We start from the raw sequence: 16,548 nt of genomic DNA, 5'->3' as shown, positions 1-16,548 counted from the left end.
GTTGTAAAATAATATAGTGGGAAAATTTTGTACTAGTTTCAATAAAAACTAATAATGACAGAAGAATTTAGATCATTTTAATTTAACCATTTCATTTATTAGTTTTTCTAACAATAAATTTGTACTTACAAAGTACTCAATGAAACAAGTGTACTTGTCTGCAGGAACCATATACTGCAAACAGAGGAGCCCACGATCATCTATTCGAACTGAGACTTTACGGGAGACAGTCAATGGTTTCAGCAGAGACTTGATGAAAGAATACCTGTACCTGCAATTAAAAACAGTATTTGTGCTTTGATAATCATGTTACTGAAATTAAAGGCTTCAGTTTCTGATAATAATTCAACATTGATAGTTGGACTAAAGAGGGACAAAGGCTGAAATGGAAACTGTGTCATAAAAAAAGATTATCCTGGTTACTGACTTATGCCATGTAGGGGAAAACCATGGTAATTGCAGAACAACTGTCATTAGACAAGAGATGAAACAAATTGCATATTTCCAAATCTCGTCAGTTCTGCTGTATTCTAATTAATAATGGCATCAGCAGCCAAAGCCTCAAAAACACAATTCCTGAATTTAAGATGTAATACATACATTCACTATACTTGTGCATATTCGTGAAGTGCACACAGAAACTGAGAGCCTGAAACAGTCTTTCAAGGTTTTGTTAACTTACAACTATCTGTGTTTTAAATAAGATATTAGTGTAGAACTAGTTTCAGTGATCACAATTCAGTGCTCCAGCAACTTGAATGCATATTTTCACGCACTATGGATTACTGTCACTACTAAATATACATCAGTATTTCTCCTGCTTTCATACAACAAAAGTTAAGCATTAGATGATGATGATGAATAAATGTTGTGTGGTACAGCCAGAGAGATAGTCTTTCAATTTGACAGCCTTCAGAATACTACTAACTAATTTTTGTTACTTAGTCAATCCAGCAGCTTCTCACTTGGCCTCAAAAAGTACTTTAGACTCTGTTTCAGACCTTCTGTTCCCAGAAAAATCAGAGGGAGTAATTGAGAATTGATCCTGGAACCTCTAGTTACTACCTAGTAAGCATAACCTTGAGATATTGTATTGGTTAGTAAAATTCTGATCCGACCAGGGATTAAGGTAGTTTCCCTTGGCAGCAAAGTAAATACACCAGAAATGTCCCCAGTAATCCCCTTGAAATACATTACCAATTGAGAGATATAAGTTCCTCCTAACCCCTTTGGCATATGAAAATGCTAAAGAAAAAAACACACAATTACCATAAACCCAATGGTTGCAGATAGCACTTCATATATGCCCTCAAACACCCTGCTCTCTTCTCCGAGGGGAGGAAATGAGGAATGAAAACATATGTCTGATCACCATGTGTGGAATATGGCTTTCAATATGTGCTGACTTGAAATATAGCACAAGCATTAAAGAAATCACAAAACTGTCACACAGAGTCTAATTACAAGGACAATTTAATACCAGACAACAGAGGCTGAAGATTCTGTTCCGTAAACAAACTAATAGAAGCTGTGATAGAAGACGAGCTTCTACTTAAAAAGCCTATGAAACAGCAACATCTGACTCTCATACACCATGTATCTTCATATACAGTGATTGGAATAATGTTTTCTTCCCCCAGTATGTATTCCTTGTCTTTGTGGCATTTGATTTATGAAAATTTGGAAGCCCAAGATTAATTTTACTTTTTAATTGTCTATGCAACATTCCTGTGTTTGATTTTTTGTTTTGTCAAATAGTGAGCTGACACACCTATTTACTCACAAATACTGTTAGGGTTCTGTAAAACGCTCCATAGACAATTCATTATAACAAAATACAAATGAAACATAATATCCTAAATTCTTAGGTTTTAATATTAAACTGAGAGTCACATGTTGAATATCTCTTCTTAAATGACTGAGCTCTGCAACTTTTGCTTTATAGATAATAGGATGCCTTTGGAGCTGAAAATGTCACGATCATTTTTTTTCCAACCTTCACTCGCTAATGTCTCATACCATTTTATGGGTAACTTTTAATTATGAAAGGAAACATTCATTGCAGAGACCTGCTTCGTCAGGATTGAGGATAATATGTGGTGCCCACTTCAGAGCCTCTTTAAACAGCTGGGTACACTGACAAACAGCATCACAGCACCTCACCAAGTATGTTGTCAGTTGCAACTCGAAAACCGCAATAGTATTTCTCAAATAAATTACTGGAAGTAGAAAGGACTCATTCTGCCCACCACTAAGCCATATTGTGGCACAGATAGGAGAGGACATAAAAAGGACTATTCTGATAGAACATGAATAATTTAAGAATACATGAGACCACTCACCGACAAGCAGAGCTGCTGAGTCATTAAAAGGCACACATGAGAGAGAGAGAAAACTTGCTAGCCTTATTCTGAAAGCTAGCATGCTAGCATGCCCCCCCCCCCCCCATCGATGACTCAGTGCTTCTAAAATTTGGTGAGTGCTCTCCTAAATTACAGCATCTGCATAACAAGTGAGACATTTGTGCCAACGCATACTTCATAGAACTTCGTACTAATATTTGTGTGTGTGTGTTTGTTTGTTTGAGAGAGGGGGCAGCGACTTCTTTAACCAACCATCCCAGCATTTACTTAATTAATTTACAGAAGCTATGTAAAGCCTAAATAAGGGTAACTGAATAGGGGATTGTATTCCAGGGATCCATGTGTGAACCTTGCAGCATCATTAATTATTTCACTTCAGCAGCCTAAAAACTCTCTCCTACTTCCATCAGCTGAATTATTTACCTTAACTTATATATACTTTTTGTTAAATGTGATGCAAACTATCCTTTGCTAAACCATCAATTCCATACAACTGCAGTCATTGTAACACAATAAAATACCTTTGGAAAATAAGCAAGGCCGGGAGAACTGTGGAATTGAAGGATGTATTGGAGGGGATATTGTTAGCTACCCAGTTCAGAGAATCATGTGTTGGGTGAGTCTCTATGTGGTATTGTTTGTGAAACACATTTTGAAGTTTATCAAGTTTATCACAGTGTGCTCAGCAGCATCGATAAGAGTGCACAATTAACCAGTGGTTGTTTCTGCACAAAAAGCCATGCATTAGTTGCAGGGAAATTAGTATGTGATTAAGCTGTTTTCACGGGTGGCTCTGTCTCTGATCAGATAGGATAAACCATTGTTGTTTTCACTTGTTTCATTGATTTTCATTAATGAGTAAATTTCAAAGGCTATGAATAAAAGCATCAAAAGATTTTTGAAGAGGTCTCTTCTAGATGTGTGTTTATCTACATTTAACTTTCAAAGAATAAATAGTATTTCACCAGAAAAAGATTAAATATGGAATAGGGACTGACGGTATGCAACATTTTGAATGAACTTAATGAGAGATACTTTTACATGTAAGATATTCTGAATCAATGAATTCTTCACGTAATGGACAGGGGCAGTTTCAGTAAGAGTTAAAATTGCAAAAAACAACCCTGACTAGTTTAAATATGTTAGTTCCATATGGGAATGGTGGCCTTAGTGAGAGAACTAATGAGGATCAAAATGCAGTGGCAGTTGAGAAACAAGGCACTAACTCAATCTATGTTAGTATATTGAAGACAGTTACAGCAGTACTAAGGCTTCCATTAGACTTCATCAGGATAGTAGGAAATTCATAATTGAAAGAAGAATCGGACAAGGAGATTCTGAATCACCAGTACTATTCTCAGCAGTCCTAGAGGACGTTACAGCCTAAACTGGGAAAATGAAGAATCACCACATGGTAATTAAATATACTGAACCATCTACACATTGCAGATAGGATTGTTCTGTTTACCTTTAAGGCACATAAACTTCAAGATTGAATGAAGGAATATAACAGCACAACTTTCAAAGCAAGGCTGAAGGTGAATTATAACAAGACTGAAATAAGATATAATCAACACACTAAAAATATAATAATACAAATAAACAATAAAGTCATAGAACCAAGTTGTTAAGATTTTTTTTATTTTGGGCAATTTAAGACAACACGGTGAACAACAGATGAATAAAAGTGGGCTGCAGTGATTTTGGTAAACTAAACAGAGTTTTCAAAACAAAATTCCAAAAAGCCTCAAAAGTAAAGTTTATAATAAGTGTGCGGTGGAGGAGGAGGAGGAGGAGGAGGAGGAGGAGGGGGGGGGGGGGTTACATTCAAAGACTAGGGATTTTCTAAGCAAGCAATCAAGAGAGACTTGATGGGGGCTGCTAAAGGGAACAGGAAGCAAATAAATGGATTAGGGAAAAAAACTGCGGTGAAAGATATGATTAGTACTATAATGCAAATTAAATGGATGTGGAAGACACAAAAGCAGGTGAATGGATGGCAGATGGACCAACGAAGTTCTTAGATGGATTATAAGATACAAGAAAAGACCAAGAAAACAACCTAATGGAAGGTGACTAGACGATAATAGGGAACTACACTGTAGGAACATGGATTTCTAGAGCTGAAGACCATAATGCACAGAAAGGCATGGAGAGACCTGGGAGGATAAAAGAATAGAGTTTAATGTCCTTTAAATGGTGAGATCATTAGAGATTGAGCACCAACTGGAATTAAGAAAGGATGGAGAAGGAAGCCGGCTGCATGCTTTTCAAAAGAATAATACTAGCATTTGGCTTTAGGAAACCCTCAAAAAACTGAAATCTACAGAAATATACATTTAAGCTTTTGGCCAAAAGGTCTCCTTCTTCCAAAGTAGAAAGCACCAGGGACACGGTGGTGTACATTTACACACAAACGCAACTGACACACACGACGACTGTAGCCAGCAACACGGTGGTGAGTAGCAATCCATCCTTTTCATAATATTGTTGTCATTCCATCCTGGACTTCCAATTGTTCAAATAGTAATAGTTGTTACACACAAATGTATGGGGCCATTTAAGGCATTGGTGGGGAAAAAGTGCTAACCTACAAGTGTGTATTCTGAAACATTAATTTCTAGCTGTACATACGGAACTACATTTTGCTAGCAAGTGGTGCATACGAAAACACTGCAGATAATGTGAAGTCTAATACTTCCAAAACTGAGAGTAAAAACAATGGAAAGTCCAGGTCGAAATATTAACAATTATGAAAAAGAATAGATTGCTACTCACTGTAAATATGACACAATGAGTTGCAGACACGTGCAACAAAAAGACTGTTACACACTGAACTTTCGGCGAAAGCCTTCTTCAGAAAAGAAGAAAACACACACATTCACACAAGCAGGCACACCTCACACACAAACATGACCACTATCTTTGACTGTTCTGTTGAATGAAAGTAGCCATTGGGAGTGGGGCAGTAAAGGGAGAACAGTAGCTGGGTACAGATGGGGGAGAGAAAAGCATTGTCTGGCGGAGTAAGCTGGGACTAGAAGGCAGCAGGACAAGGCTGCAGCATCGGAAAGCTGCTGAAGAGGCGGTAGACGAAATTAGGAGCAGAAAAGGAGAGGAGCATGGAGGGGAAAAGGCTGGTGAGGAAATTGGCAGAGAGAGGCACACAATGAACGTGATGAGAGGCAATAGGGCAAGAAGGGATGTAAACTGTTGGGTGGATAATATGTGGACAGTAGGTTATCACAGATTAACGAAGGAATAATTTCGGGAGCAGAGAATGTGTTGTTAGGGTAACTACCGCCTGGACAGTTCAGTAAAGCTGGTGGTGGAGGGGAGGATCCAGAGGGCTTGTGTTGTGAAGCAGCCACTGAAATAAATCATGTTATGTACAGCTGCCTGTTGTGCCACAAGGTGGTCCACTTTGCTCTTGGCCACAGTTTGATGGTGGCCATTCATTCTGGTGACTAGCTGGATGGTAGTCATACCAATATAAAAAGCTGTGCACGACTGCAGCAGAGCTGGTATATGACATGGCTGCTTGCACAGGTGGCTGGGCCTCTGATGGGATAGGATAATTCTGTGACAGGACTGGAATAGAATGTGCTGGATGGGTGGATTGGGCAGGTCTTGCACCTGGTTCTTCAGCAGGAATGTAATCTCTGGGGCGCCGGCCTGGGTGGTCGAGCGGTTCTAGGCGCTACAGTCTGGAACCGCGCGACTGCTACGGTCGCAGGTTCGAATCGTGCCTCGGGCATGGATGTGTGTGATGTCCTTAAGTTAGTTAGGTTTAAGTAGTTCCAAGTTCTAGGGGACTGATGACCTCAGCAGTTAAGTCCTATAGTGCTCAGAGCCATCTGAACCATCTCTGGGGCAAGGGGATAGGATTGGGAGTGGCACAGGGATGGACTAGGATACTGTAGAGGTTGGGTGGGTGACGGAACACCACTTTAGGAGAGATCTCAGGTAGGATGTCCTTCATTTCACGGTTTGATGATAGATAATCAAAGCACTGACAACAGATGTGGTTCAGTTGTTCCAGTCTACATCTATATACATACACCGTATGCCACTGTAAGGTGCATGGTAGAGGATACCCTGTACCACTACTAGTCATTTCCTTTCCTGTTCCACTTGCAAATAGAGCAAGGGAAAAACATGTATATCTGCCTCCATATGAGCCCTAATTTCTCATGTCTTATTGTCATGGTCCTCATGTAAAATGTATGTTGGCAGCAGTAAAATCATTCTACAGTCAGCTTCAAACTTCAGTTCTCTAACTTTTTTCAAGTGTTCATGAAAAAGACCATCGCCTTACCTTCAGGGATTCCCATTTGAGTTCCCGAAGCATCTCTACAATACTTATGTGTTGTTCAAACCTACTACTAACAAATGTAGCAGCTCACCTCTAAACAATTTCGATGTTTTCCTTTGCTCTAACCTGGTGTGGATCCCAAGCACTCTAGCAGTACTCAAGAGACAGCTGCAGCAGTATCCTATATGTGGTCTACTTTACAGATGGATCGCACTTTCTCAAAATTCTCCCAATAAACCGAAGTCGACCATTCACCTTCCCTATACTCACATGCTCATATCACTTCATATCAGTTTGCAATGTTACAATGTGGTTGTTTCAAGCAGGACACTACTAATGCTGTATCCAGACATTATGGGTTTGTTTTTCTTGTTCATCTGCATTAACTTACATTTTTATACAGTTTCACCACACAAACTAGAAATTTTTTCTAAGTAATATTGTATCCTCTTACAGTCACACAACTTTGACACCTTCCTGTACATCAAAGCATCATCAACAAAAAACTACTGATTGCTGCCCACCCTGTCTGCCATTTTATATAGGTATATTGAAAACAATAGCAGTCCTATCACACTTACCTAGGGTGCTCCTGATGACACCCTTGTCATTTGCCATCAAGGACAACATACTAGGTTCTATTTCTTGGTTCAAATGGGTCTAAGAACATGAGGTCATCAGTCCCCTAGACTTAGAACTACTTAAACCTAACTAACCTAAGAACAGCACACACATCCATGCCTGAGGCAGGATTCGAACCTGCGACTGTAGCAGCAGCGCGGTCTGGACTGAAGCGCCTAGAACCGCTCGGCCACAGCAGCCGACTTCTATTTCTTAAGAAGTCTTCAAGACACTTGCATATCTGGGAAGCTACTCCGTATGCTCCTATCTTCATTAACAGTTTGTAGTGAGGGATGTTGTCAAAAGCTTTTAGAAAATCTAGAAATATGGAATCTGCCTGCTGTCCTTCAGTGATTTACTAACTTTTGTAACCATAGTCGCTATGATGACATCATTATCACTAATCCTCGTCTCTATACCATCGCTGTCGAAAAGGTCTCGCCTGTTTGTAGCTATGAAGTCTAAGATATTTTCATTGTGTGTGGGCTGCCAGTTGAAGTGATGGTCAGACTGGAGGCGAAGGGGAGAAGATCATGATGGGATTTTTGTATGAACTGGGAGAGGCAAGGTTCAACGTTGGAATTAGGTTGACTGGTTGGAGGGATTGGTAGCAAAGGAGTGTTTCCATTGCAGGGACCACAAGTAAAAGAGTAGGTCTCTGACAAGTCCAACATGGTGAAATTTGGGAATAGAGCTGAAGGTGAGGCCTTGGATAGGGCTGAAACTTCTATGGAACTGAGGATTTTGGTGGAAATGTTAACACTGTTCTGGGATCGTTTTGACTCTGGAGTGTTTGTAGGGAGTTTGGGGGGGATCTGCAAGTTGAAATGGTCAGCTAGACAGGGTCTGGGTGCTATGAGGGATTGACAAGGGGGAACACAGTGGATAGGATAGGGGTTGGATAGTGGTGCCCCAAGGCAGCTGTAGGATGTCAGCAGGTTGGATAACTTATGCAGATGGTGTCTGCAATGCTCTTTCAGATGTTGCAGAGCAAGGAATTCAGTTTCAGACATATGATATATGTGACTGCTTGTGTGACTGTGTCCTATCAGTCTTTTCGTTTAAGATGAACAGCAACCTATCCTCTTCACAACTGTTAAACTGACAGTTAGCACTTTCTTCTACTGTCTGGGCTGTAGTTAAGCAATAATAAAACTCCTATGAGCAAAACCGATCTTCTTGATTAGTTGAAGTGTAGAGTCCATTTTAGTTTGTTATCCAGCTGAAACCCATATCACTTTAGACATAATAACAGTGTTTTATTTAGTATAATCTTTGTTGCTTACCCCTGCTTACAGTACATCATCTTTCATTGTTTTAAACAGCAAAATGGGAGTATCGTAAGATTTAAGACTTATGCTGTTGCTATAGACCTGCTTGGAGCCTGATCAGATATTATTTGGACAGTGTCTAGTCCTTCCCCCATGAACCATGGACCTTGTCGTTGGTGGGGAGGCTTGCGTGCCTCAGCGATACAGATGGCCGTACCGTAGGTGCAACCACAACGGAGGGGTATCTGTTGAGAGGCCAGGCAAACATGTGGTTCCTGAAGAGGGGCAGCAGCCTATTCAGTAGTTCCAGGGGCAACAGTCTGGATGATTGACTGATCTGGCCTTGTAACATTAACCAAAACGGCCTTGCTGTGCTGGTACTGCGAACGGCTGAAAGCAAGGGGAAACTACAGCCGTAATTTTTCCCGAGGACATGCAGCTTTACTGTATGATTAAATGATGATGGCGTCCTCTTGGGTAAAATATTCCGGAGGTAAAATAGTCCCCCATTCGGATCTCCGGGCGGGGACTACTCAAGAGGACGTCGTTATCAGGAGAAAGAAAACTGGCATTCTACGGATCGGAGCGTGGAATGTCAGATCCCTTAATCGGGCAGGTAGGTTAGAAAATTTAAAAAGGGAAATGGATAGGTTAAAGTTAGATATAGTGGGAATTAGTGAAGTTCGGTGGCAGGAGGAACAAGACTTTTGGTCAGGTGATTACAGGGTTATAAATACAAAATCAAATAGGGGTAATGCAGGAGTAGGTTTAATAATGAATAAAAAAATAGGAGTGCGGGTTAGCTACTACAAACAGCATAGTGAACGCATTATTGTGGCCAAGATAGACACAAAGCCCATGCCTACTACAGTAGTACAAGTTTATATGCCAACTAGCTCTGCAGATGATGAAGAAATTGATGAAATGTATGACGAGATAAAAGAAATTATTCAGGTAGTGAAGGGAGACGAAAATTTAATAGTCATGGGTGACTGGAATGCGTCAGTAGGAAAAGGGAGAGAAGGAAACATAGTAGGTGAATATGGATTGGGGGGAAGAAATGAAAGAGGAAGCCGCCTTGTAGAATTTTGCACAGAGCATAACTTAATCATAGCTAACACTTGGTTCAAGAATCATAAAAGAAGGTTGTATACCTGGAAGAATCCTGGAGATACTAATAGGTATCAGATAGATTATATAATGGTAAGACAGAGATTTAGGAACCAGGTTTTAAATTGTAAGACATTTCCACGGGCAGATGTGGATTCTGACCACAATCTATTGGTTATGAACTGCAGATTGAAACTGAAGAAACTGCAAAAAGGTGGGAATTTAAGGAGATGGGACCTGGATAAACTGAAAGAACCAGAGGTTGTAGAGAGTTTCAGGGAGAGCATAAGGGAACAATTGACAGGAATGGGGGAAAGAAATACAGTAGAAGAAGAATGGGTAGCTCTGAGGGATGAAGTAGTGAAGGCAGCAGAGGATCAAGTAGGTAAAAAGACGAGGGCTAATAGAAATCCTTGGGTAACAGAAGAAATATTGAATTTAATTGATGAAAGGAGAAAATATAAAAATGCAGTAAATGAAGCAGGCACAAAGGAATACAAACGTCTCAAAAATGAGATCGACAGAAAGTGCAAAATGGCTAAGCAGGGATGGCTAGAGGACAAATGTAAGGATGTAGAGGCTTGTCTCACTAGGGGTAAGATAGATACTGCCTACAGGAAAATTAAAGAGACCTTTGGAGAGAAGAGAACCACTTGTATGAATATCAAGAGCTCAGATGGCAACCCAGTTCTAAGCAAAGAAGGGAAGGCAGAAAGGTGGAAGGAGTATATAGAGGGTTTATACAAGGGCGATATACTTGAGGACAATATTATGGAAATGGAAGAGGATGTAGATGAAGATGAAATGGGAGATAAGATACTGCGTGAAGAGTTTGACAGAGCACTGAAAGACCTGAGTCGGAACAAGGCCCCGGGAATAGACAACATTCCATTAGAACTACTGATGGCCTTGGGAGAGCCAGTCATGACAAAACTCTACCATCTGGTGAGCAAGATGTATGAGACAGGGGAAATACCCACAGACTTCAAGAAGAATATAATAATTCCAATACCAAAGAAAGCAGGTGTTGACAGATGTGAAAATTACCGAACTATCAGTTTAATAAGTCACAGCTGCAAAATACTAACGCGAATTCTTTACAGACGAATTGAAAAACTGGTAGAAGCGGACCTCGGGGAAGATCAGTTTGGATTCCGTAGAAATGTTGGAACACGTGAGGCAATACTAACCTTACGACTTCTCTTAGAAGAAAGATTAAGAAAAGGCAAACCTACGTTTCTAGTATTTGTAGACTTAGAGAAAGCTTTTGACAACGTTAACTGGAATACTCTCTTTCAAATTCTGAAGATGGCAGGGGTAAAATACAGGGAGCGAAAGGCTATTTACAATTTGTACAGAAACCAGATGGCAGTTATAAGAGTCGAGGGGCATGAAAGGGAAGCTGTGGTTGGGAAAGGAGTGAGACAGGGTTGTAGCCTCTCCCCGATGTTATTCAATCTGTATATTGAGCAAGCAGTAAAGGAAACAAAAGAAAAATTCGGAGTAGGTATTAAAATTCATGGAGAAGAAGTAAAAACTTTGAGGTTCGCCGATGACATTGTAATTCTGTCAGAGACAGCAAAGGACTTGGAAGAGCAGTTGAACGGAATGGACAGTGTCTTGAAAGGAGGATATAAGATGAACATCAACAAAAGCAAAACGAGGATAATGGAATGTAGTCTAATTAAATCGGGTGACGCTGAGGGGATTAGATTAGGAAGTGAGACACTTAAAGTAGTAAAGGAGTTTTGCTATTTAGGGAGTAAAATAACTGATGATGGTCGAAGTAGAGAGGATATAAAATGTAGATTGGCAATGGCAAGGAAATCGTTTCTGAAGAAGAGAAATTTGTTAACATCGAGTATAGATTTAAGTGTCAGGAAGTCGTTTCTGAAAGTATTTGTATGGAGTGTAGCCATGTATGGAAGTGAAACATGGACGATAACCAGTTTGGACAAGAAGAGAATAGAAGCTTTCGAAATGTGGTGCTACAGAAGAATGCTGAAGATAAGGTGGGTAGATCACGTAACTAATGAGGAGGTATTGAATAGGATTGGGGAGAAGAGAAGTTTGTGGCACAACTTGACTAGAAGAAGGGATCGGTTGGTAGGACATGTTTTGAGGCATCAAGGGATCACAAATTTAGCATTGGAGGGCAGCGTGGAGGGTAAAAATCGTAGAGGGAGACCAAGAAATCAATACACTAAGCAGATTCAGAAGGATGTGGGTTGCAGTAGGTACTGGGAGATGAAGAAGCTTGCACAGGATAGAGTAGCATGGAGAGCTGCATCAAACCAGTCTCAGGACTGAAGACTACAACAACAGTGTCTAGTCAGTTTGGGCCATTGATGACAATGATGATGCTAGGTATTATAGTCTGCAGAATCCATACTATATACATACAGGTGAGTGTAGTTAAAAGCAGCAAAATATTGATCAAGGAGAAGAATCCAAAACAAAATAGCAGACACACGTGGCTGGCAGATCACAAATCAATGACAGGATGTGCCAGCATCTCCATAACACACTACAATCGGCAGTCTAAAAGCTCAGGCTGGAGTATAGACAGTATGAACATAATTTTAAATGTCTTGCCACACTAGTATTGGTATCACCTAGAACAGAGGGCAGGTACCATCTTACATTGTTGTCCTTATAAGAATACAATACATACTCTTGTCAAAATGAGACTTCTGAATTTGTTATCTGATAGAGCCATAAACAGAAGGCTCTTGTGCGAGAGCATAAAGTTAGGTGTAAGTGAACTGTGTCCTAGATGAAAATTGGTGAGTGTGACTTTATCCCATCTCTGTTACCAGAAGAAGGAATGCAAATTCTGGTTAATTTAATTTCACAACTGCCAGCCTGTTGGCCTACACCTTCCAGCACTTACTTTCCTAGTGATGCACGACTTTCTGGCTCAACAGTGAGACTGGCCTGCACTGACTCAGTTGTCTGAATAGGCCTTGCTACATCAGCTTACTTGTTTCTCTTTATTCCCATGTGCTCCTGCCTCCTCCCCCAACTGTTGTCAGAAGAAAAGGAATCCTGTATGTTACTATACCATTTTCTCTGCTGAGTACATTTTCTGGAAGGTTTGAAGAGCTTTAAGAACACTGAAGGAGGTGACAAACTCCTTCCCTTGATCACATCACACCTTGTCTGCTCCAATGCCTTTGGGACTGTGTACATCACTGCACTATACAATGTAAATTTATTTGGTAAGCAGACCCTGTAAAACACAATTGGGTAAAACCACTGTGTAGCCAAGGCAGTTTCCTCATTTGATCCATTGCTATACATGATGTAAAAATTATGGTGCTATTTCATATAAACCGTTCAAGAAAAGGTTTACACCAACCTTGTACCTTCTACAGTTGATGTTTTTTTATTGTAAACATTTTACTCAGTACTCTTTTTACCACAAGAAACTGCTAAAAATAGTTGCTTGTGATGGAAATAAAATTAACTTGCATTCGTAACACAGTTGAATGCAGTGTGCTGTGTCTCCAAACCTGAAAAGTACAAAGTCACTTCTGTACAGTGTTCAGTCTGTCAACATGGCTCCGAAGGGTGCAATACCAAAATTCTTAAAAACAATAATTGCCTGTATTTATCTACATTTTGTTACTAGTTACGTTTATTTCTGACTTGAATAAATATGAAGAATTTATATGGAAGTTATGTAACCTGTGAAAATATAGTGCAGTTTACTGGTCCATTACAGGCTCAATACTTAAAACTGTAATGACAGACTAGGAAAAGCCAGAGGGAAGTCCATCTGGGTTAAGGAGGCAAAAGCAGGGCAATGGCAAAGGAGGTCCTGAAGAGGGCGCACAGACAGTGGACAAAGCTCCAGTCAGGAGTTAGCCTCATAGTGAGCACATAGCAGTTTAGATACAAGACTAAAGTTTATACAGTTAATGGAATTATTGCCTCAGGTGGTCATTGCCTTTACTGGGGACATGGAGTGCTTAAATAGTGCCCCATGACAGTTGTTAATTAGAAGAGCCACACGTGAATTCTATAAACACTGAGGTTAAAATCATGTATTATGAATCATCACCTCCATGCAATATATTGTTTTCGTTAATATTGTAATCACAAGGGGCGGTACTTACTGTGTGTTCTTTTGTCAATGCAGTTTAATTTACATCTGCATACATACTGTTATGTCCGCCCCCGGTAGCTGAGTCGTCAGTGCGACAGAATGTCAACCCTAAGGGCCCGGGTTCAATTCCGGCTGGATCAGAGATTTTCTCCGCTCAGGGACTGGGTGTTACGTTGTCCTAATCATCATCATTTCATCCTCATCGACACGTAAGTCGCCAAAGTGGCATCAAATCGAAAGACTTGCACACAGCGAATGGTCTATCCGATAGGAGGCCCTAGTCACATGATATTTATATTTATTTTACATACTGTTATTGCCCCAAGTCATGCTACCTGTAACAGGTTCCTAAAATTTACTTTAGCATCACAATTATAATTAAAAACTGCAAAATTTTCTTAACAAAGACTATAAGAGGTTTGCGTTATCCTGAAAAACAGTTTACGAATTGAATGTAGTTAAGTTGCACTGGCAGTTAGTTGTGCAATGTTATAACAGATTATAAATTTCATGAAAGATAACAATTAATCTAAAAGTAACTTAAGTCTGACAATAAAATTTAACAAACATGAGAGACCCATGACTAAATCGTGTTTAGCACTTCACTGTCTGCAAAGTGTGGCAAGTGTATGTTCATTTACATGTATTTGTGAATAGGCGATATCTGTGTAAAGAAAGCAGGATTGCAGATTAACTCCCGCAATTACTTCAGATACATATCCATTCAAATGGGATATTTTTGTAGCTGTTAATGTGAGGAAGTGACATTCTGATTAATTACTGTCTCATTTAAAGTGCATAATCAATACTACAGATAAAAGTTGACTCAATAGCTCTCATATGAAATATTTAATTGAGACAAGGTTTCATTGAAATTCTGGGTTTAATTATTACCAATTATTTACTCACTATTGATTGATTGACTGATTAACTGACAGGGGTTATGAGACCAAATGGTGAGGTCATCAGGAAGTTAGTCACAGAAGAAAGAGGGTCCGCTAAAAGTGGACGGATCCAGTATGGTAGCTAAATTACAAAAATGATGATTAAACACACACAGTAAAAGGCATAAAATGCGAGACCAAATCTAAAAACTGGGAAAAAAGGGGAAAAGGGGGGGTCTTTCCATGGGGAAGTGGTCACGGGGTTCCACGCTGAGAAGACTGGAAAAAGAGGACCCAACCAAAACCACCCTGTCCCTGCTCCAAGACTAGAGTAGAACCTTATATCTGGAAATAAAAACCATTTTCATGGAGGAAACTGAGGACCAGTTCAACCACCCGTGAATTGTCTGCTAATACTAAATTTAAGGAATTTGGAAGACTATACTTAGCTCAAAGGGCCAAAAGAAGGGGACATTCCATCAATATGTGGAATACCGTCATTCTGGTTCTGAGAGGAGAGGAAGGAAGAACACCAAACTGCAGTAGACTCCTTTATTGTGTGGAGTTTATTACTGTGAGCAGTAGCACATCAGATGTCATTCTATCTGCAGCTGGAATCATGAAAGGAAATGGCAGGTAAGCAGCTGCTTCTCTAGCCAAACAGTCAGCCAGTTAATTCCCTGGGATGCCCAAAAGACTTGGGACCCTGAGAAAGACAATTGAAGAGGGGGCATGGCCAAAGGCAGAGAGAAGGCCATGGATAACAGAGACCAAAGGGTGATGAGAGTAGCATTGGTCGACAGCCTGCAGGCTGTTCGTTGAGCCTGAACAAATTAAAACACTGTGGAGGATTCTGTGAATGGCTAGAAGTTCTCCTGTGAATACACTACTTGATCCCAGTTATGTATGGTGTTCTAAGCCAGCACGAGACGTGAAAATGTATCCCATCTTATCAATTGTCTTAGAACCATCAGAAACTCTGCAAGGATGACACACACAAGACGTCAGAAAGCCATAGGGGGCAGCAGAGATCTTAGAATTCTCGAATAGATCAGTCCTAATCCATGGTCTAGGCACCATCCGGGGGGTGGGGTGGGGGGGAGGGGAGGGGATGGGGGATATGGGAGGAAAGGCACGGGGTGCATTCCAACGAGTGGAGATGGAAGTCCCAACAAAGGAAAGTGAGACGCATGCCAACCGGCAATCCCACCCAAGTGTCAAGATGGAGACATCCCTCATTGGCAAAGAGCACAGGGTACACGGGATGGTCAAGGAATAGGTGAATGGCGATTGCATAAGAAACCAGAAGTTGGCTCTGTCGTAAGTGTAGAGAGGAATCCCCGCTTCTGTGAGGAGACTATCAACGGAACTAGTGCAAAAGGCACCAATAGACAGACACACCCCACAGTGGTGAACAGGGTCAAGCAGTTTCAAAGTGGAAGGAGCTGCTGAGCCATAAATCTGACTTACATAATCTAGTCTGGACAAGACCAGAGCACTGTAAAGATGGAGAAGAATAGCATGGTCTGCACCCCAAGATGTGTGGGCCAGGCAGCGGAGAGCACTAAGCTTCCGCATGCATGTAGTCTTTAGGTGGCGAATATGGAGCAGCCATGTCAGCTTGTTGTCAAAAATCAGGCACAAGAAACGGGCCTATGCTACAACATCGATGAGCTGGCCACCTAAATAAAGTTCTGGATCGGGGTGTACTGTGGATTGCTGACAAAAAATGCATAACCTGTGTTTTGGAGGGAGAAAATGAAGCCATGAGAGGTGGCCCATACAGAGGCCTGTTGGATGGCATCTTGGAGCCGGCACTCAGCAAACGCTACAGAGTGAGAGCTGCTCCAAACGCAAAAATCCTCGACGTACA

General features: G+C 40.7%; 1 protein-coding gene across 6 annotated transcripts in view; it reads right to left on the bottom strand.

The window, feature by feature from the left end:
• The window catches only part of LOC126203708 (cell cycle checkpoint protein RAD1-like), a 58,874-nt gene that overhangs the window by 5,489 nt on the left and 36,837 nt on the right, over window positions 1-16,548 (bottom strand). For all 6 annotated transcript variants that reach the window (XM_049938081.1, XM_049938083.1, XM_049938084.1 and 3 more), the window contains one exon: window positions 130-271. In XM_049938081.1, coding sequence (XP_049794038.1) covers window positions 130-271 — 142 coding nt within the window. The remainder of the gene's footprint in view (window positions 1-129; window positions 272-16,548) is intronic.

This window comes from Schistocerca nitens, chromosome 9 (genome assembly GCF_023898315.1).
Source record: "Schistocerca nitens isolate TAMUIC-IGC-003100 chromosome 9, iqSchNite1.1, whole genome shotgun sequence".
Classification (NCBI taxonomy): Eukaryota; Metazoa; Arthropoda; class Insecta; order Orthoptera; family Acrididae; genus Schistocerca; species Schistocerca nitens.
Note: the sequence above shows the minus strand (reverse complement) of the source record. Positions and strands in the feature narration are given on the sequence as shown.